General features: G+C 41.6%; 2 protein-coding genes across 2 annotated transcripts in view; both read left to right on the top strand.

Moving 5' to 3' along the window:
- Positions 1-20,464, top strand: part of PRKN (parkin RBR E3 ubiquitin protein ligase) — a 1,108,857-nt gene that overhangs the window by 918,631 nt on the left and 169,762 nt on the right. The window lies entirely within an intron of this gene.
- The window catches only part of LOC125996205 (cAMP and cAMP-inhibited cGMP 3',5'-cyclic phosphodiesterase 10A-like), a 61,731-nt gene that overhangs the window by 12,658 nt on the left and 28,609 nt on the right, over positions 1-20,464 (top strand). The window contains exons 6-9 of the mRNA XM_049765149.1: positions 5,775-5,867; positions 12,194-12,380; positions 16,770-16,912; positions 18,245-18,328. Of these exons, the coding sequence (XP_049621106.1) occupies positions 5,775-5,867; positions 12,194-12,380; positions 16,770-16,912; positions 18,245-18,328 (507 nt within the window). The remainder of the gene's footprint in view (positions 1-5,774; positions 5,868-12,193; positions 12,381-16,769; positions 16,913-18,244; positions 18,329-20,464) is intronic.

Raw genomic sequence — 20,464 nt, 5'->3', positions numbered from 1 at the left:
ATGTTGCAAATTCTTGAATTCACTGGGTCCCTGGTGTTCTGTTTCCTCCATGCTCACACTGGCTCTGTGATGGGGAGTTTTGCTGCTATGTGTCTCTTTAGAGTATATAGGCCTATCCAGAAGATCATGGACAATAGCGCAGGACCTGCAAGTCCCCACGGGTGCAGACAGGGGGTGACTAGCACTGTGGTAAATACATTTTATAATTTCTCTTGGATGCTGGAGCAATAGTACAGTGGGTCAGGTGCTTGCACCTGACTTGGATTCCATCCCTGGCCTTCCCTGTGGTCCCGCAAGCACTGCCAGGAGTGATTGCTATGTGAAGAGCCAGGACTAACCCCTGAGTATCACTGGGTAAAATCAAAACAAACAACAAAACAAATTTATGGCCTGGCACATGCCTTTCAACGGTGGCTGCCATCCAAAATCCATGGCTGATAGTGCTGGGACCAAGCCTGCCCAGAGGAGCCTGTGGAAGCCACATCAGTGTAGGCGAGCTGGCCACATTCACAAAGGAAGAAGTCAGAGGAGCCTGACTGTTCTGCTACAGGGCTGGCTGCTTGGCTTCTCCCTTCTGTGCAGGAAGCTGAAATCTTCTTGGCCACGAAAATAAGTAGCTTATCACAACTCTGTGGAAGTCCAGCTCCAATGTTTCCTGCTACTGTCCTGGTGCTGGGCCATTGCTCAGCAGTGCATGAAGGGGCATATGTAAGTTCTGTCAGGGCAGGCCCCTTGATCTAGGATTGACCTTTATGTAACCAAGAACTGTTTTTGTCAGGATTGTCCAGAGCAGCTCTTGGTAGTAGCTAGATCTCCCCAGTGCTCTGCAAGTGGTAGTAGGGGAGCAGAAATGCAGATGATAAAGGACTCACCATCAGGATTCCCTCTTGGTTTGCTTTTTGTTCTGTTTCTTGGTTTTGAAGCCAGAGGCTTACCTGGCTGTGTGCTCAGGAATTACTTCAGGTGGGGCTCAGGGGACCATATGGAGTACCAGGAATAAAACTAAGTGATTTGTGTGCAAGGCAAGTGCCCTGTCCACTGCACTTTCTATCTCCTATCCCACTTGCCATGTTTTTGTAAAAATTCCTCCTCACTGAGAACTTGACTTGAATGTGGAATTAAAATCTGTGTTTTTTTAATAAAATACACACACATATATATGTATATAAACACACACACACATAGAACTTTCTATCCCAAGAACTGGCTAAACAATCTTTAGTGCACACGAATGCTCCAGGATAGATCACGTTTGCCCATAAAACATACCTTCATAAAATTAAGAGGATAGAAATTGTACGAACTAATTCTCAGATCATAATAAAAGTAGAAGTGAATTACTGACAGACACATATGAAAAACTTTAAATACCTAGAAATTGAGCAGCTCAATACTGAACAACCAGTGGGTCAGAGATGAAATCAAAGAGGAGATCAAAAGATTACTGGAAAAAATGCTAATTAAGACAAATTATCAGGGCCCAGAGAGATAGCACAGCGGCGTTTGCCTTGCAAGCAGCCAATCCAGGACCAAAGGTGGTTGGTTCGAATCCCGGTGTCCCATATGGTCCCCCGTGCCTGCCAGGAGCTATTTCTGAGCAGACAGCCAGGAGTAACCCCTGAGCACCGCCGGGTGTGGCCCAAAAACCAAGAAAAAGACAAATTATCAGAATTTGTGGGTCATGGAAAAGTAGAAGAAAGAAGGGACCTACATAAATAATTTAATGACCCAACTTAAAACATTAGAAAGTGATCAACAAAATGAACCAAAAAGAGGCAGACATAAGGAAGTAACAAAGGTTAGACCACAAATTAATGAAATGTAAATCCAAAGAACAATTCCAAAAATAAATAAAATCAAAATATGGTTCTTTGAAAAAAATTAACAATATCTAAAACCACTAGCAAAACTCACAAAGAAAGGGAGAGAGAGAAACTTAATAAACCAAATTAGAGATGAAAAGGGGGAAATCACTACAGATACTACAGAGATTCAAACTATTTTCTGAGACTACTTTGAGAAACTCTTTGCCACAAAACAAGAGAACCTAGAAGACATGAACAAATTCTTGGACTCTTATAATCTTCCATGGTTAAATCAGGATGATCTAGCACATTTAGACCCATCAATAGTGAGGAAATTAACAAAAGTCTTCCCAAAAACAAAATCCCGGACTCAGGTGGACTCACTAATGAATTCTTTCAAAAATTTCAAGAGAACCTACTACCAAAACTCTTCAGGCTCTTCAAGAAATTGAAGGAACAGAAACTCTAATAAATAGCTTTTAGAAAGCTAACATCACCCTGATAACAAAAGCAGACAGAGATGCTTAAAAAAAAATTACAGGCCAGAAAGGAGGCACGAGTGGTAAGGCATCTGCCTTGCAAGGGCTAGTCTAAAATGGACAGCAGTTTGATCCCCAGCGTCCCATATGTTCCCCCAAGCCAGGTGTGATTTCTGAGCACATAGCCAGGAGTAACCCATGAGAGTACCTGGGTGTGGCCCAAAAACCAAAAAAGAACCGAACCCCCCCAAAACTACAGACCAATATTTGTGATGAACACACATGCAACAAAAGCCTAGCAAATAGGATCTAATGCCCTATGAAGAATATCATACACGTAGACCAAGTAGGTTTTAGTCCAGAGATGCAAGGATGCTTTAACATACACAAAAAAATCAACAAAATACTCTATATCAATAAAAGACAAATAAAAACCATATGATCATATCAATAGATACAGAGAAAGCATTTGATAAGATACATCACTTGTTCATGAAAAAAACTCTCAACAAGAGGGGAATGGAAGGAACTTTTCTCACAATAGACAAGACCATTTACCACAATCCCAAGGCAAATATTATACTCAATGGAGATAAAATAAAAGACTTTCCTTTAAAATCTGGTACAAGACAGGCTGTCCTTCTCACCAATCCTCTTTAATATAGTGATATTGGAAATACTTGCCATGGAAATGAATCAATAAAGAATACCAAGGGCATCCAGATTAGGAAGAAAGTAGTCAAGATCTCACTGCTTGTATGTGACATAATACTACATTTAGAAAATCTTAAAGACACTACCAAAAAGCTTCTAGAAACAATATTCATATTAAAAAGGGCAACCTACAAAATTAACATGCAAAAATCAGTGGCCTTCTTATACACAAAAAATGCTAGAGAAGAAATGGACATTAATGCTGTGAGCCAAATTTTGTTTGCAGTCTACAGCACCTGCAAACAAATCCTTCGTGGAGTTCGGGAAAAGTTCCACGGGAAAAGGTGGGCACGTGGAATGGCTAATAACGGAAAATATATTGTAGAAATGAATGAAACCACACAGATAGTATGGGGACTCACGTTTACAAGGAACGAGAGATAATTTTATTTTTTAAGCTGGCAGCTTTTAAAAGGTAGAGGCAGGGAAAAGCGGGTGCAAATTCTAGACATCAAAGAAACTGGGAGAGAGAGGAAAGACCCTGGCTAGATTAGCATATGAAGAGCTGATGCTGAAGGTGAAAAGGGAGCTTGTAATTAACAGGGAAGTTGGAAGAGAGGAATGTTTTAGAGTTTCGGGGGGGAAAAGTGAAAATTACTTTGTTTTGAGCTAAGTTTATGGAAAAACCTTGGTTTAGGCGCCAGAGTAGGAAAAATTACAGGGAGCAGTTAAATGGGAGACTTTTGGCTGGATTGATTGCTGTCCTCTGTTGTAGGAAGAAATTACTAAGGCCTGATTTCTAATATTGGTTTAAAATAAAGAGAGAGATAGTTACAGCCACATATTTAGAATTATTGCCAAACCCTCCACGCAAAGGGTCAAGTGATTTTGACTGCTCTAAGCGGGCCTTTTTGGCAAATAATTCCTTTTCAGGAGGACACTACACTATTTGGTGTGTGCTTCTCCTGAGTGGGAATGTGGCACATTAAAAATAATTCCATTCACATTAGTGCCACAGAAACTCAAATACCTTAGAGTCAATTTAACGAAAGAGGTGAAGGACCTATATAAAGAAAACTACAGAACACTGCTTTAAGAAATAAAAGAGGGCCGGGCGGTGGCGCTAAAGGTAAGGTGCCTGCCTTGCCTGCGCTAGCCTTGGACGGACCGCGGTTCGATCCCCCGGTGTCCCATATGGTTCCCCAAGCCAGGAGCAACTTCTGAGCACATAGCCAGGAGTAACCCCTGAGCGTTACCGGGTGTGGCCCAAAAACCAAAAAAAAAAAAAAAAAAAAAAAAGAAATAAAAGAGAACATAAAATGGAGACACATATCCTGTTCATGGATTGGGAGAAATAACATCATTAAAATGGCTATTCTTCCCAAAACATTGTACAGATTTAATGCAATTTCTCTAAGGATACCCAAGACATTTTTCAAAGAAGTGAATCAAACACTCTTGAAATTCATTTGGAGCTATAAACACCCAAGAATAACTAACATGACAATTAGGAAAAAGAAGATGGGAAGCATCACTTTCCCCAAATTTAAATTTTACTACAAAACAATAGTTATTAAAAAAAATCATGGTATTGGAATAAAGACTTTAAAAAAAAAACTTCAGGGCATTTTAAAGACAATCAGGAATAAAAGTTGTTTTTAAGTATTTTTTGGTGCTGAGTTTTCCAGGTAAAGAGAAATTTAATCAAGGCTATATTTGCCTGTATAAATACTGTGTTTGGAAAGAAAAGCTCAAATGTATATACATTTAATAGAGCATAAGGTAAATTCATATTTAAGCCAAATAAATGTTTGTTACTAAGCATAAGAAATATCACCCTCATTTATCAGAAATGTTGGCTAGCCATCCTCGCTGAGGAAAGGCTTCTCTACAGAACTTGTGACTAGACATTTTCGATTGCAGCAGTGATACTATGCACTGTTTTCTGCCTTACCTTTAAGTAATTTGTCATAATAAGATTTGGGTTGCGTACATGTAAGTTTGATACAAGTATTTAAAATAGCATGATGCTTATTTACCCAAAACTCATTAAGGGTATTGTAAACAGTGCTGCAATGAATATAGGTGTGAGGAAGGGATTTTTTATTGTATTTGTGTGTGTATGTGTGTGTATGTATGTGTGTGTGTGTGTGTGTGTGTGTGTGTGTGTGTATTCCTATGGTATAACCCTAGGAGTGGTATAGCTGGATCATATGGGAGCTCAACTTCCAGCTTTTGGAGGAATCTCCAATCTGTTTACAATATCCAGACTCTGGAAACAGCCTAGATGCCCCTCAATAGATGAATTAAAGAAACTGTGGTACATATATACAATGGAATATTATGCAGCTGTAAGGAGAGATGAAGTCATGAAATTGTCCTATACATGGATGTCTATGGAATCTATTATGCTGAGTGAAATAAGGCAGAGGGAGAGAGATTAGCACAGAATGGTCTCACTCATCTATGGGTTTTGAGAAAAATGAAAAACATTTGTGTAATGGTTCTCAGAGACAAAATAGAGGAGGACTAGAAGGTCCAGCTCATGACATGAAGCTCACCACAGAGTGTGATGGGTGCAGTCACAGAAATAATTACACTGAGAACTATCATAACAAAATGTGATTGACTGAGAGAAGTAAAAAGCCTGTCTAGAGTACAGGCTGGTGTGGGGTGGGGAGGAGGGACACTTGGGGCATTGGTGATGGGAATGTTGCACTGGGGAAGGGTCTTTTGTTTAATATATAAAAAAGTCATTATGGGGAAATGGTGGGGATCCTGACATTTGGGGAACCTTGACTTTTAACCAGCGCATTCCACTCTTCTTTGTGCATAGGTTCTCCATCGAGAAGGGCATTGCTGGGCAAGTGGCCAGAACTGGGGACATCCTGAACATTCCTGATGCCTACGCAGACCCACACTTCAACAGGTCAGAAACAGGATAACCACACATGACAAAAAGAGATACATTTCTCTCATTGGTTAGCACTATTCTGAGCTTCTCTGAGCCTCAGTTTCCTCATCTTTATAATGGGCACAATAATGTATATCTTGTCATTTAGATATTTTTATATTAGAAAAATTATGTATAAGAATTTAGCAACAATATATAACAACATGAAGTAGGAATTCAGAAAACTTTAACTTTTATCAAATACTATTCAGTTGTCTCTTAGTATGACTTATCCAAATATTGGTCTTATTTTGAGTTTTTTTTTTTTTTTTTTTTTTTTGTTTGTTTTTTTTTTTGGTTTTTGGGCCACACCCGGTAATGCGCAGGGGTTACTCCTGGCTATGCGCTCAGAAGTCGCTCCTGGCTTGGGGGACCATATGGGACGCCGGGGGATCGAACCGCGGTCCGTCTCCTAGGCTAGCGCAGGTAAGGCAGGCACCTTACCTCCAGCGCCACCGCCCGGCCCCTTATTTTGAGTTTTATTGGAGAATTGAATTAAATTACATAATTTGACTTTATTTTTGTTTTATATTATTTGTGTTTTGTTTTGTTTCATGACAATATTCAAGGACTACTGCTGGCTCTGAACTCTGGAATCACTCCTGGCTGTGCTTGGGGAACGATATAGGGTTTCAAGGATTGAATCTGAGTCAGCCATGTGAAAAGAAAGCAGCCTACCCTTTGACTATTATGATAGCCCAATAACCTTAATAAGTGCATAGAAATTAAAAATCTCAAGATCATGCTTTTACTGCCTTACAGAAGTTTTTACAGCTTTGTTTTAGATGTTTGATTAATGCCAGATTTGTATAATATTAGTTACACAACTCACTTCATCCAAAGGGATTTCAGTAAATTGAATACTGTGCTGAAAGGTTGTTTTCAGAAAAGACAATGATTTTAGTAGTAAACATTGAACAAGTTTATTTCTTATATAGAACCTTAATGTAAAAATTATAGGTTATTTCTTAAAATAAAAAGACAAAATAACAGAGGTTGAGGAGACATTTACAAAGCATTAGTCCCATAAAATAGTCACATCCAAAATATGTAATTGACTCTTCCTAACATGATTGGAATATGACTTACTTAGCAAAGAGGCACATGGTCTTGGGAGACACTCCACAACAAAAGAGACTTGAGTCACCGTCAATCAGATGGAAAAATTATTGACTTGACAGGAATCTGATTTTATTTTATTTTATTTTATTTTTTGGTTTTTGAGTCACACCCGGCAGCGCTCAGGGGTTACTCCTGGCTCTATGCTCAGAAATCGCTCCTGGCAGGCTCAGGGACCATATGGAATACCGGGATGAGGAATCTGATTTTAATGGCAAGAAACTCCTCTACTATTCACTTGCATAGCTATAATTTTTTTTGTCTTTTTTTTATAATTTTTTATTATGAAATAATAAAGTATTTTATAATTGTTCATATTTCTGTTCACTTACTCAGTGTGAAACCTGGGCCTGTTTGGCTGAACACAAAGCTGATATTGGAATATTGATATATGGAATCGAAGAAAGACACACATGTAGCTCTTTGTCAACAGCTCTCAGTCTTTCTGTCTTTAGTTTTTTTTTTTTTTTTGATAATACAAGGATAAAGCACTTGTTTTGTAGAAAGTCAATAACCAATTTGACCCCTTATATTACATATGGGCCCACAAGCAGCACCATCAAGGGTTATCCTTTCTTTTTTTTCCACAGTGAGTCAAAAATTTGTTCTTTTATCTAACTACTTTGGTACATACATCTCTAACATAGTTTTTATCTAAATAACCTTTTTTTGGGATAGAATTCCCCATAATTATATCCAGCATGACATAGGCTTATTTATGATTAGAGCCAGAAAAATCAAATGAATGTTTTGCTAGACTATAAGCCAGCACCACTACAGCCTACGGACTTGAGTTTCTTTTTTTTTTTTTTTTTTCATTTTCTTTCAGGGGAGATTCCCATCGCCAAATTGTCCTCCCTACACCCTTTCTCTTCCCCTTTTCTCTCTAAGGTATTTTCTCTTTTCTCTTCCTTCATACCCTTCCCATATACCTTCCCCTTTCTCCCCTCCGGAAATCCAACTATCCCTTTACCCCTCAATCCCATCCAGATCTCCCATCATATTAAAACTTTTCACCCTCAGTCCTTATTCTTTTTTTTTTTTTTTTTTGGTTTTTGGGCCACACCCGGTAACGCTCAGGGGTTACTCCTGGCTATGCGCTCAGAAGTCGCTCCTGGCTTGGGGGACCATATGGGACGCCGGGGGATCGAACCGCGGTCCGTCTCCTAGGCTAGCGCAGGTAAGGCAGGCACCTTACCTCCAGCGCCACCGCCCGGCCCCAAGATCGACCTCTTACCCAACGAACCAGTACCCTGCACCCAGGCGAGGGGACACCCAGATAAACCCACACCTAGTCTCCTGAAAGAAAAGACAGCCAACTCCCCTGTGGACTCATGCTGGGAGGCCCTCCCTACTAACTCTCACTAACGCGGACTGTTCCTTGAAACCGGGCCTAGGTCCAAAAGTATCCCCAATGCAAGAACTCTTCCAAGACCTACCTGCCGCAAATTTTTACCAATCTGAAGAAGGTCAGGGGATGTGTTAGGAAGATGCCTGGGAACCCACACACCACAAGAAAAACCCAAAAGACAATGGGAAAAACTGTACTTCCAACATAGGCATAAAGCCTGTAATACACCACCTCTTTACCTGCTCTCCCCCAAATGTAAGGTAGTCCTCTGCACCACTTTAGTTCCTTAAAAACTTCGCTAACTTATTTTTTTTGTTTTGTTTTGTTTTTAATTTATTTATTTATCTTTTTTAAATGATTATCCTACATATATATTGGTGAGCACATACATTTTTAATTCCCTTTTTTTTTTCCCTTCGTTTTTGGGTATGTGACCTGTTTCGGTTATCCCATCAATCCACCCACAAATATACAGACATTATAATGTAGCACCACTTCCCCCTGCAAAGGCACACTAAGTAAAGGGGAAATCTTACATATATATATAAAAAAAAAAAGAGCTCCTATCTACTAGAGATAGGAACTCATAGTTGTTTACAATATGGGGATATCTCCTGCCTTGAAAATATGTCATGTGGAATCAACTTAGACCTCAGGTGATTAGATACCATTCACTCAGCCTTGAACCCTTGATCCCCGACATAGAAACGGCACAGCTCTTCACAGCAGCTGCAGGAAACAAACTTTATCCGGGACAGCCTTGATACGGCGGGACTAACAACAAGGCCCAGCTCTAACATGTTATCCTGACAACGAGGAAAATGAGAACATCTTGACCTTAGAGCAGATTAGCCTACCTTACCAACTAACGACAAGACAAAACCAGAAGTCTTGGCACCCTTTGGTAAGTCCAAAAACCAAGATCGGGATTTGCAGATGACTGGCTGCAAGAACCACGACCAGACTGTATACATCTTGGGACCAATAAAAAAGCCCTAGTTTAGGGCTTGAACTATGACCTGCACAATAATCATGATCCCCACTCCCAAAGGTCCGGCAGAGACAATTGTAACGGAATGGGGCTTTTGGAAGCACAAAGAAAGATGCTATCCTAGGTGCCACCCTAGGTTCAGTGCAAAGACCAAGATCACCAACCACAGAAGATGGATTAAAATGACACTGAGGTAACAGAACCTCTAGAACCACAAAGACTGACTTCATCATAAGTCCCACCTCAGGATCTGTGCAGATACTGAGACCTCTAAACATAGAGCAGAAGTCTTCCACACACCAAAAAAAAAAAAAAAAAAAAAAAAAAAAACCACCATCGGGAAAGTAAAGGATCCTGATCATGAGCAAAGTCTAGAGTTGATCCCATGACAGTAGGTTCCAAGGACAGAGAAACCCCATATCTCTTAGGCCAAGTGAATTCCTTTTCGAATGACCCCAATATTTACTGTGCCAGGGCAGGAGGGAAAAAACAAATACAAAAAGCACAAAATCTTGGTTATTTTTTATATAAATATATATATTACCTTTATTTATTATTGTTATTATTATTTTTGATTTATTTATCTATTTTGGTTGATTTTTCTGTTTGGGTGCGATTATTGAAAGTGTTGTCCCCAATTATATTTATTTATTTTTCTTTCTTCCTTTCTTCTCTTTCGTTATGTGCTATACCATGTTTCTGAATTCAAGACCATGGCGTGATTTTTGTTTTAGTTTTTGTTTTTGTTTTTTTTTGTTGTTGTTGGTTTGTTTGTTTTGTCTGTTCTTTGAGGTGCTTGTTGATATAGCTGGAGCCCTCACTGGATATTTAATACTTTTTTTGGTACTAGTGGAGTGTTTCACCTTCTTTTTCTCCATCTCCCAAATTGATGATGAGAGCCTTTAGAAGGACTCCGCCCATTTTCGGGGTATTAGATTCTTACCCCAGTTTATTATTTTTCTTTTTTCTTTTTTTTTGTTTTTGGGCCACACCCTGTGATGCTCAGGGGTTACTCCTGGCTATGCGCTCAGAAGTTGCTCCTGGCTTCTTGGGGGACCATATGGGACGCCGGGGGATCGAACCGTGGTCCGTCCTAGGCTAGCGCAGGCACCTTACCTCCAGCGCCACCGCCCGGCCCCTATTTTTCTTTTTTTTTTTCAAACAAAACCACGCAACTTGAACTAACTAGTCCTGCCTCCAGTTAGAGGGGGAAATAAGGGAGGCATCAAGACCAAACAGGTGCAAGACTACTAAGTAGTGGGTTGGATACAGAGGGGATCACATATTCTAGCCGCCCTGGGGTGAGGGAAAAGGAAATGGGAGGTAGGGCATAGCTATAATTTAAAAGCTCAGCACCAGTAGCTGTGTGAGACTGGACTGGGCAAACCTCATGCTTCTTTAATGGGAATGTTCCTGGAACAACCATGAGGAAACTATCTTAATTTTCTGGACAGCAAAACTTGCAGACTCCATGTACTTGTAGTTGCAGCCCTCTGAGAAAGATGGCAACAGTCTATCTACAAAGTTTGAAAGCAACCCTCCTTCAAGAAATGAAAGAGGATACAAGGAAATGGAGACACATACCCTGTTCATGGATTGGAAGGATTAACATAATTAAAATGGCAATACTCTCCAAAGCATTGTGCACATTTAATGCAATTCCTCTAAGGTTATCCGTGACATTCTATGAAGAAGTGGATCAAACACTCCTGAAATTCATTTGGAACCCACAAATAGCTAGAGCAACCCTTAGGCAAAGGAAAATGGGAGGCATCACTTTTTGGGTCACACCCGGAGGTGCTCATGGGTTACTCCTGGCTCTGTGCTGGGGGAGGAGAAAGATAGGGGGAATTGGTGGTAGGAATGTTGCACTGGTGAAGGGGGGTATTCTTTTTATGTCTGAAACCCTACTACAATCATGTTTGTAATCATGATGCTTAAATAAATATATATTAAAAAAAAGATTGAGAGCATATCAAAGATCTTTTTTCATCTATAAAGATTAAGAGGAGATCAAAGATTTTTTTCATCTTCAAAGATTGGGGTGCATGTCAGAGATCTTTGTTCCTTAACAAAGATGGGTGCAGATCTCCAAGCAGGCCTCACTCATAATGGCCAAATGAATTATTGATGAGATGGTCGCACTGTAGGAATTTATTCCGACAGCAGGTGTCTCAATGCATGAAGCAAGCCTAGAAAGACTACCTAGCTTGAGTTTTTCATGTCCTTTGCATGACCTTCAGCTGAAGGAAGACTCTATGCCACAGAAGGTCTTTGCTATCAATAAGGACTCGGCTAACTGTCCATTTAGGAACTGTGTGGTAAATATCTGCTTTCAAGGCCTTGGTGCTGCTCTGAAATCTTTGGGAGTGTTCTTGTGGTTGTCTATCCTTGAAAGAAAGGAGGGCTATGAGCCTTGGATAGACCAGGCAGATGGGCTCTACTGAGCACAACTAGGACTGGGCTCCCAGAGGTCTATCTAGCTGTATGTGGCCAGTTTGAAGGATGTTTGGTCTTCACCAGATGTTCTGAGTTCTTCCTCTGAGTCTATTTTGAGTCACTGAGGGCCTTAGGGTTTACCACTAAGTGACCACTCTCCAAGACTTTTAAAAAATCGGAGCAAACTGGTCAGGAGGTTGGTGGTGGTGTGGTCATGGTGGTGGTGGTGGTCATGGTGGTTGTGGTAACAGGGCTCAACCACATTCTTTGGCATGTCACACAGTCATCATGGACTCAAATGCTCAAAGCTCTAGCTGGTTCTTTGTGAGTGGATGGGTGCAGGTTTGTGGTGGGTCCTGCCATGGCATATGGCCCTGATGACCCTCTCTCTGTGTCCCCCAGGGAAGTGGACCTGTACACAGGCTATGTCACTCGCAATATCCTGTGCATGCCCATTGTGAGCCAGGACAAAGTCATTGGCGTGATCCAAATGGTGAACAAGATCAATGACAGTGCCTTCTCCAAAACTGATGAGAACAACTTCAAGATGTTTACTGTCTTTTGTGCTCTTGCCTTACACTGTGCCAATGTAAGTACTGCTGCCTACTTCATTCCCATCTCAGGACAAGTGGGGACATGGCCAGTGGTGCTGAGGGAAAGTTGAAATTTAGATTCATTTCACAGGGTGCCAGGGAAGTGGTACAGTCTATGTGAGTGGCCAACACCAGTTAGATCCTTTGTAGTCCCTTATTCCCTGCTATGCTCACTCTGGGCACAGAGCTAGGACTAAGGAGCTCCTGAGCACTGCTGGTGTGGCCCAAACCCTATCCAAAAATATTTCTTTCATAAGCCAGAAACAATGAATCTGGGTGGTAAGCCTCAGAGAAATGCTGTTTTGAACCCTTTGGAAGGGAAAGTATCTCCTACTATTTTACACTCATTTTAAGGTATGACTGTTCAAAAGAATAGCAAATATACTATACAGGTTTGTTGTTTACTTACAGCAAAGAAGGGAAATTGCTGAGACCCATGCTTTCCATATGCCCAGCATTTCAGATTTGGGAGAAATGGCAGTGACTGGTGGACATGACCTCAGCCAGAAACTTCTTGTTTTTGTGGAAAAGGGAACCTAAAGTTCACAGTTTTGCCCTGTATGCCCAAGAAAAAAGCAAAGCTCCATGGGCTCCACCAATGTCACTTCTAGTTTTATTTTCTTTGACACTAGTATTTTACTATTTATTTACAGAAAGGTAGCATTTGTTAGTGTTGGAGGGCATAAAAAATATGAGAGGAGAGAAAGAGGGGAGAGGCATGTGCTAGAGCAAACTGGGGCTCCCCCAGAGTGGACATAAGCAGGCAGGGAAAAATCAAGAACCATGTTCAAGGGTGAACATGGGCTTAAAGAATGAACTGATGTTGGTATTAACATTAGCTGAGAATTTCGCAGTCTGTAGACTCTGTAACTCTTTGGTGGTATTAGAACAATGCAGTTAGGGATTTATTTTTAATAATCCATTTGGTCAACTAGATCAGTATCAATAGTAGTTTTCACCGTTAAAAGAGACAGTCCTTTCTCTCTCTGGAAGTAAAGCCAAGCCTCATGAAACAACCCTGAAAGTACTAAAGGTTGAGCGGAGATGTCAAATGGAGGTGACATGGATAATGATCTGATGTGAGGAGCCAGCACTGACCCCCTCTTTCTGCCACCTCTGGTGCCCTTTTTGGGGGACATGTGCAGTTCCAGAGGTCTTGTTCAACACACTTTGCAGCTCTGAGGGGGGTTGGCATCAAACTTTTCCTGTAATCTCTGTAGCTTTCATTTATAGTGTTTCAATAAAGTAATTTTTAAAAATAAAAAGATATTGACAACTCTCAATTGTCTTTAGTAAACAGTTACTGAGAAGGAAATGTCCTTATAGTAGGAAGGTATACTGTTTTGTTTTTCATCGTTTTTGGAGGGTAGAAGGTCACTCCTTGTGATGATTCAGCTTACTCTGGCTCTTTTCTCAGAGTCACTTCTATCCAGTGTTCTGTGTTGCAGAGATAAACTCAATTGCCTCTTTAAGGAAGATGCCTTCAGGGTTTTACAACTTGTTTTGACAATGAAAAACTTAGATCCACTAGTTAACATTCATTTTTGTTTGTTTGTTTGTTTGTTTGTTTGTTTTTGTTTTAGGGCCACAATGATGGCAAAATGATCTTTGGTGCAGAATTCATATAAGGCAGTGAATCGTACTATCTCTCTGGTTCAGTCCACATCAATTCTTCATCTCACCTATCTGTATTTTTAAGGAGGTCATAGAAATTGCTCCCTTTACTGCCTGCCATAGGAAAATAAGGAGCTTGGTTATAGCAACTTATCATCATTTAACTACATCTTAAGATGCCAAAACGTTTGATAGTTCAGACATCAAAAGTGATTTTAATGATTACTATCAAGAAAATATATTTCCATTCTGTTTTGATACTTCCCAAAATATTTAGCAACCACTCTGAGGTCTCACAGCAATACTATTTTTAGTTATCTCATGGATGCATTGGAACCATTCACAAACAGTCATTTCTGCTGTTGAACTTTGGCAAAAGTCATTTTGTCAGATAAGACTCAATATGAAACTGAAGCTATGAAGATTGAGTCCAGAGCTGCCATGCTTTCATAGGTGCTGAGGTCATGTACTTGTGATATGAGAAGTGTCCTCAGATTTTTTTGTCCCACTTCTCAGGCTCACAAATCCCCTGATCTCAGTCAGGACTCAATACCAGCTTAAACCAAGAAAATAACAGGCATAAACTGGGATCCATCCTACTGGCCTTGCTTTGACTAGCAAGGTGTATGGTGGAGGAAAAAATGCAGCAAGCCAATTATCTCAGGTGCCCGCTTGCCAACTCCTATTGGCCTGTGCTGTGGTCACCCACGACTGCATGTACCATCATCAAAAGGGCTTAAATATATCTACAAGTTGGGTGAGACAGCCCCGGGCATTGTCTTTCTAAGCCCTCATGCAATGAATCTGATGAAGCAGGGTGCCTGCAGAGAAATAATACACCAAGCCAGTGAGTTCAAGTTTCATTGGAGTTAGTCTGCTTTTGTCTCATGACCTTTCTATGCCATGTGCTTCTTATCAATGTGCTTTCTATTTGGAGCTTCAAAGCTGGACTCTGGGCCCGGAGAGATAGCACAGCGGTGTTTGCCTTGCAAGCAGCCGATCCAGGACCAAAGGTGGTTGGTTCGAATCCCGGTGTCCCATATGGTCCCCCGTGCCTACCAGGAGCTATTTCTGAGCAGACAGCCAGGAGTAACCTCTGAGCACTGCCGGGTGTGGCCCAAAAACCAAAAAAAAAAAAAAAAGCTGGACTCTTTCTATTATCCAGAACCCCACCCACCAGGGTGTGGGAAGGCCCTGTAATCCAGGTGTGCTTTTACATACTAAAAGGTTAGGGAAACAAAGTTGGGGGAAGGGTTACAGGCTTTTGAAAACAATTTGGTCAGTTCTGACTCTATTCACCTAAATTTAGTCTTCACCATTCTCTCAGTAAGCTTCCTGTCCACTTAAAGTTTTCCCAATGAAGCTGCATGTTTTATAGAAGGAGGAATGAAAAGTAGATCTTAGGTCCTTTAAGTGTTTTTTAATTTTGTTAAAGCACCATGATTTCCAATGTTATTCCTAGTTGAGTTTCAGACACGCAGTGTTCCAGCATTGTTCCCACCACGAGTGTCAACCTCCCTCCACCAGTCCCCAAGGTCCCTCCCATAACCCCCCACCCACAGTCTGCATACTGATGGGCACTTTTATAAATTTGGTTGTTAATGTTTGGATTTCATAATTTCAGTGTTGTTGATTCTGTGGTTTGGATATTTAGACCTGTCCTTCACCACCCATGTACCCAAGTCCTTTTGACTCTGCCCCCTACCCCATTGCTTCTCATTTGTCGCTTCTTCCTACCCCACTCCACTTGATATTCTGCCCTTCTTCTCCCTATATTCTAGGCCCAAGAGTGATCTAGGGAACCCCTTCCCTTTAACCATTTCCTCATCAGTTATTCTAAATACCACAGATAAGAGTTTATCCTGTATCTATGCTGCTTCCGGTTGGCTTAATTTAACATGAGATCTTCCATTTCTATCCATGTCTCAGCTAAGTGCATGATTATATCATTCCTTAAAGCTATGTGTTTTCATTGTGCAGTTCTTGATTTGTCTAGACACTCTCTTCATCTGTTCAAGTTGCCCTAACAAAAAAACAGTGACTTGGCAGTGTATAAACAATAGTTGTTTCTATCACACAGCTCTGATGACTGAGTCCAAAAATTAAGTAGCCACAGAGTGCTGTGTAGGGAAGTGACTTTTGCTGCAGAATCTACTACCTTCAAAGTAGATCTCTATTTTTTTGTTTTTGTTTGTTTTTTTGTTTTGAGCCACACCCAGCGATGCTCAGTGGTTATTCCTGGCTTGCATTTAGGAATCACTTCTGGAAGACTTGGGACCATCGGGATGCTGGGGATTGAACCGAGTCAGTCACATGCAAGGCAAATACCCTACCCATTGTGCTATCACTTTGATCTAAGATTTATTTTTAAAACACAGCTATATCTTGAGTAGGGTTCTCAGTATCTTTGTAAATATAATCTGAGTTAGTGGATAGTAATAGATTTGCTTATAGTTCTGACTCTTTTATCCTAATATTGGAAATTAAATAACACAACTACTCTAAACATTTTCTTAGGGGCCTGGGAGATGGCCCAAAGAGCAGAGCACATGTTTTTTGTTTGTTTGTTTGTTTGTTTGTTTGTTTTAGAGAAATGGTTTGATCCTCATCACCTTTCAGGTTGGCCCCCTTCAAAGTACAGCTTGGGAGCAAATAACCCTTGAATATTGAGCAGTAGTGGTAGCAGAGCAACACTAGGTGTGACCTAAAAGCTAAGTAAATAGACAGGGAAACAAGTCAACATCTTTTAACATGCCTATGCTGGTTTGCAGATGTATCAACAAATCCGGCACTCAGAGTGCATCAAACAGGTCACCATGGAGAAATTGTCCTACCACAGCATCTGCACGGCTGAGGAGTGGCAGGGCCTCATGCACTTCACCCTCCCAGACCAGCTCTGCAAGGAGGTTGAGCTGTAAGTACTAGCTGCCTGTTGGGCTTCCCAGTATCACCTTTTCCTATGGTTCAACTCTGAGGGTTAAACTGTGTTGGTAGAATTTTAGAGGACTAAGTTTCATTTCATGCACTGTCCATGTCCTGCTTTCTACCCTAGGGAGCAGCTTCTAGTCTAATGCTTGAACTTGGGCAGCAAGGCCAACCATCTGTACCATAGAACCAACCTGGTTTTATCTCTGAGAAATACAAGCTATTATCATGTGTCCTTTGCACATGTCTTATGATTCATAGGGAATTTAACACCAGCTTATGAAAGGTTCATTTCTAGATAAATTGCAAGTGGATAAAGTAGAGAATTCAGTACTAATTCATACAGACCCTTCATTTAGCTTCCTAATTCCAAGCTAACATCATCATTTACTGGAGGGGATATATGCAGTGAGTTATGGGGCTGGAGAGGTGGTGCTAGAGGTAAGGTGTCTGCCTTGCAAGCGCTAGCCAAGGAAGGACCTCGGTTTGATCCCCTGGCGTTTCATATGGTCCTCCCAAGCCTGTTCTGATGCTATGAAATAGTACAGCAGGTAGGTTGCTTGCCTTACATGCTGCCAACCCAGCTTCCACCCTCCTCATCCTATATGGTTCCCTGAACACAAAGCCAGGAGTAACTCCTGAACATGGCTGGGTATAGCCCAAACAAACCAACAAAACACAGTGTGAAACTGAAAGGTGTCTAGCTTGCCAGTATCTAAGAGCAATTTATTTGTGTGTGTTTGTGATCCATAGATCAGATCTGTTACACAGATATTGTAATTAGGTAATATGCTAGATGTACAACTCAATACAATACTAAATGGTAAAAAATACTCCTAATTAAGTTGACCCACCTTACCTGTGGGCTGTGTATCGCTGTTCATCATTTATTTTTTTGGATATCTTTATTTAAACACCTTGATTATAAATCTGATTGTAGTTGGATTTCAATCATGTAAAGAACACCCCCCTTCACCAGTGCAACATTCCCATCACCAATGTCCCAAGTCTCCCTCCTCCCCACCCCATCCCTGCCTGTACTCTAGACAGGCTTTCTACTTCCCTCATTCATTCGCATTTCTTTCTTATACTTTCTCCTTGCATTGACAATCCTACAGAACCCACCTTTCAGAGAAAGTGACAGAAAACTCAGTAGCAGCTGAAACATGTAGTGACTTTCTAGAGGGATTGTGCAGGCTCCGGCTGAAGGGGTTCAGTGGACAAGCGAGGAGCCCTGTGCAAACTCCTGGTGACACCGTGTGCCCCAGGGCCACTCTGTTTCCTGGAACCCTTGAAATGACTCTGACTCTCTGCGTTTCAGATTCCACTTTGATATTAGTCCCTTTGAAAGCATGTGGCCTGGCATCGTCATCTACATGGTTACCCAGTTCAATGGGAAGTTCTGGTATGATCTCCTGGACCCTGATTCCAGCCTGGAGTAATGTTACCCCACCACCTCCCACCCTCCCACATGTGCCTCATGCTCTCTGGGTTATGATCCCCTTCAAATAGAACACACACGGATTATGGTTTTTAATGGGACACTAAAAGCGGATCAGGGCTGGAGAGATAATACATAGGTTCAGAAAATTGCTTTGTACACAGCCGGCCAATTTCATCTCTGGCACTACATATGATGCCCTAGGCACCACCCGGGGTGATTCCTGAGCTCAGTGCTAAAGCAAAATCAGGTTCCCCCTACCCAAAAAAGCAAACCAAGTAAAAGGATCTTGCACAAAGCACAGCTTTTTAGGTCTGCTTTAGAGCCAATGGGAGTATGGCCAAACTGGGGTAGGAGAGAGTGGCAGTGCCTGGGGAATATGGAAATACAAAGGACTCTAAGAGAGAGTAAGATGATAGGAAGCAGAATGAAGGTGTCAGAGACTATAGCAGAGTCAACAATTATGTCAACATAATTCACACTTTTATAATGTGCTTTGGATTAAACACATGGATCTAATGTCAACTTTCGAGTTGCATTTTATGTCAGGATCTAAGAACTTATAGACATAGTAGAAAACTGCGCACTGTTCACTATTCATTAAGTTAGGGTGTTTTTTGTTGCGAATCATTCCTCTTTCACACTGGCCTCTCATTTTATATTATTTTTGGTGTTTGGGTCACACCCGGCATCGCTCAGTGGTTACTTCTGGCTCTATGCTCAGAATTCGTTCCTGGCAGGCTCAGGCAACCCTATGGGATGCCGGGATTCGAAACATTGTCCTTCTGCATGCAAGGCAAATGCTCTATATCCATGCTAGCTCACACTGGCCTCTCTCTTTTTTTTTTTTTTTTTTTTTTTTTGGTTTTTGGGCCACACCCGGTAACGCTCAGGGGTTACTCCTGGCTATGTGCTCAGAAGTTGCTCCTGGCTTGGGGGACCATATGGGACACCGGGGGATCGAACCGCGGTCCGTCCAAGGCTAGCGCAGGCAAGGCAGGCACCTTACCTTTAGCGCCACCGCCCGGCCCCACACTGGCCTCTCTTAAAAACTTTTTATTGCTTTATCAATCAATTCCTAGCTATTGTTTATTTCTTCAACATTTTTCCAATGCAGGCAATACCCTTTTTCACCTGCTTTCTTTTGGACTCATTAAACAGCTCATTCAAGGCTCAGAGTTTCCCTAGAATTTGATTTTCTCTCCTCTCTGAACCACTGCCACCCTGGAATAAACTTATTTCTGATGATGCACTCCTAGTTAGTTGCTTACAGAATTTTCATTTGGGATGACTAAAGTGGTCTGTCTTAAAGAGTTTAAAGTTGTTGAAAGTCTTCAATAGGGGCATATTCAGGTAGTTAATTTGCAGTAGTTTTATGAACCCTTGCTTTGGAGGGAATCTGCTAAGCCCAGTGCTGGAGAGGGACCCATGGTGTAGGCACTCAGGGGCCATATGATGCTAGGGTTTGAACCCTGAGCCCCCACACAGAGACTGTGCTCCAGGTCTGGGAGCTTGTGTCTCTGGCCCTGAACTTTCATCTTTGTGCTCCCAAGGGGAAAGCCTGTTGGGACACATTTGGGCACATTTGTTTTAAGCCACTCCGAGCTCACTCAAATAGTTGCAGGGCCTGAATAAGTCTAAACACCCTAGGCTTTTGCTTTGAATTGAGTCATTGGGATTTAGTCATGGTCCATGCCTGTTTAGGCCCCCAACAGGGGAGCCATGTAGGTTTGCTCTGAAGTGAATGTGCTCTTTAAAAGCACCCTCCCGCATACATCCTGTGACTGGGGAGCAGAGCATACTCTTCAGGGGGCATGGCCGCTTCAATGCCTTTGAGTAGGACATTGAGGTTGTCTTTGGGTCACTGCCTTGTAGACAGGCAGTGATGGTGTAGACAGGCAGTGGTGGGTGTAAATAGGCAGTGGCACTGTAGAGAGACCATGGTGAGGGTTGACAGGCAGTGGGAGGTGTAGACAGTCGCAGGTGCTGACAGGTGATGGATCTAAACGGGGGGCTGGCTCAGAGCTGGGGTTCTGTCTGTCACAAAGTCCACTGGAAAAGCAAGAGAGGTGTGGGTCTTCGCTCCTGCTAAGTCATGGG

The sequence above is a fragment of the Suncus etruscus genome, chromosome 18 (genome assembly GCF_024139225.1).
Source record: "Suncus etruscus isolate mSunEtr1 chromosome 18, mSunEtr1.pri.cur, whole genome shotgun sequence".
Taxonomy (NCBI): domain Eukaryota; kingdom Metazoa; phylum Chordata; class Mammalia; order Eulipotyphla; family Soricidae; genus Suncus; species Suncus etruscus.
This window is presented reverse-complemented; position numbering and strand designations above follow the sequence as displayed.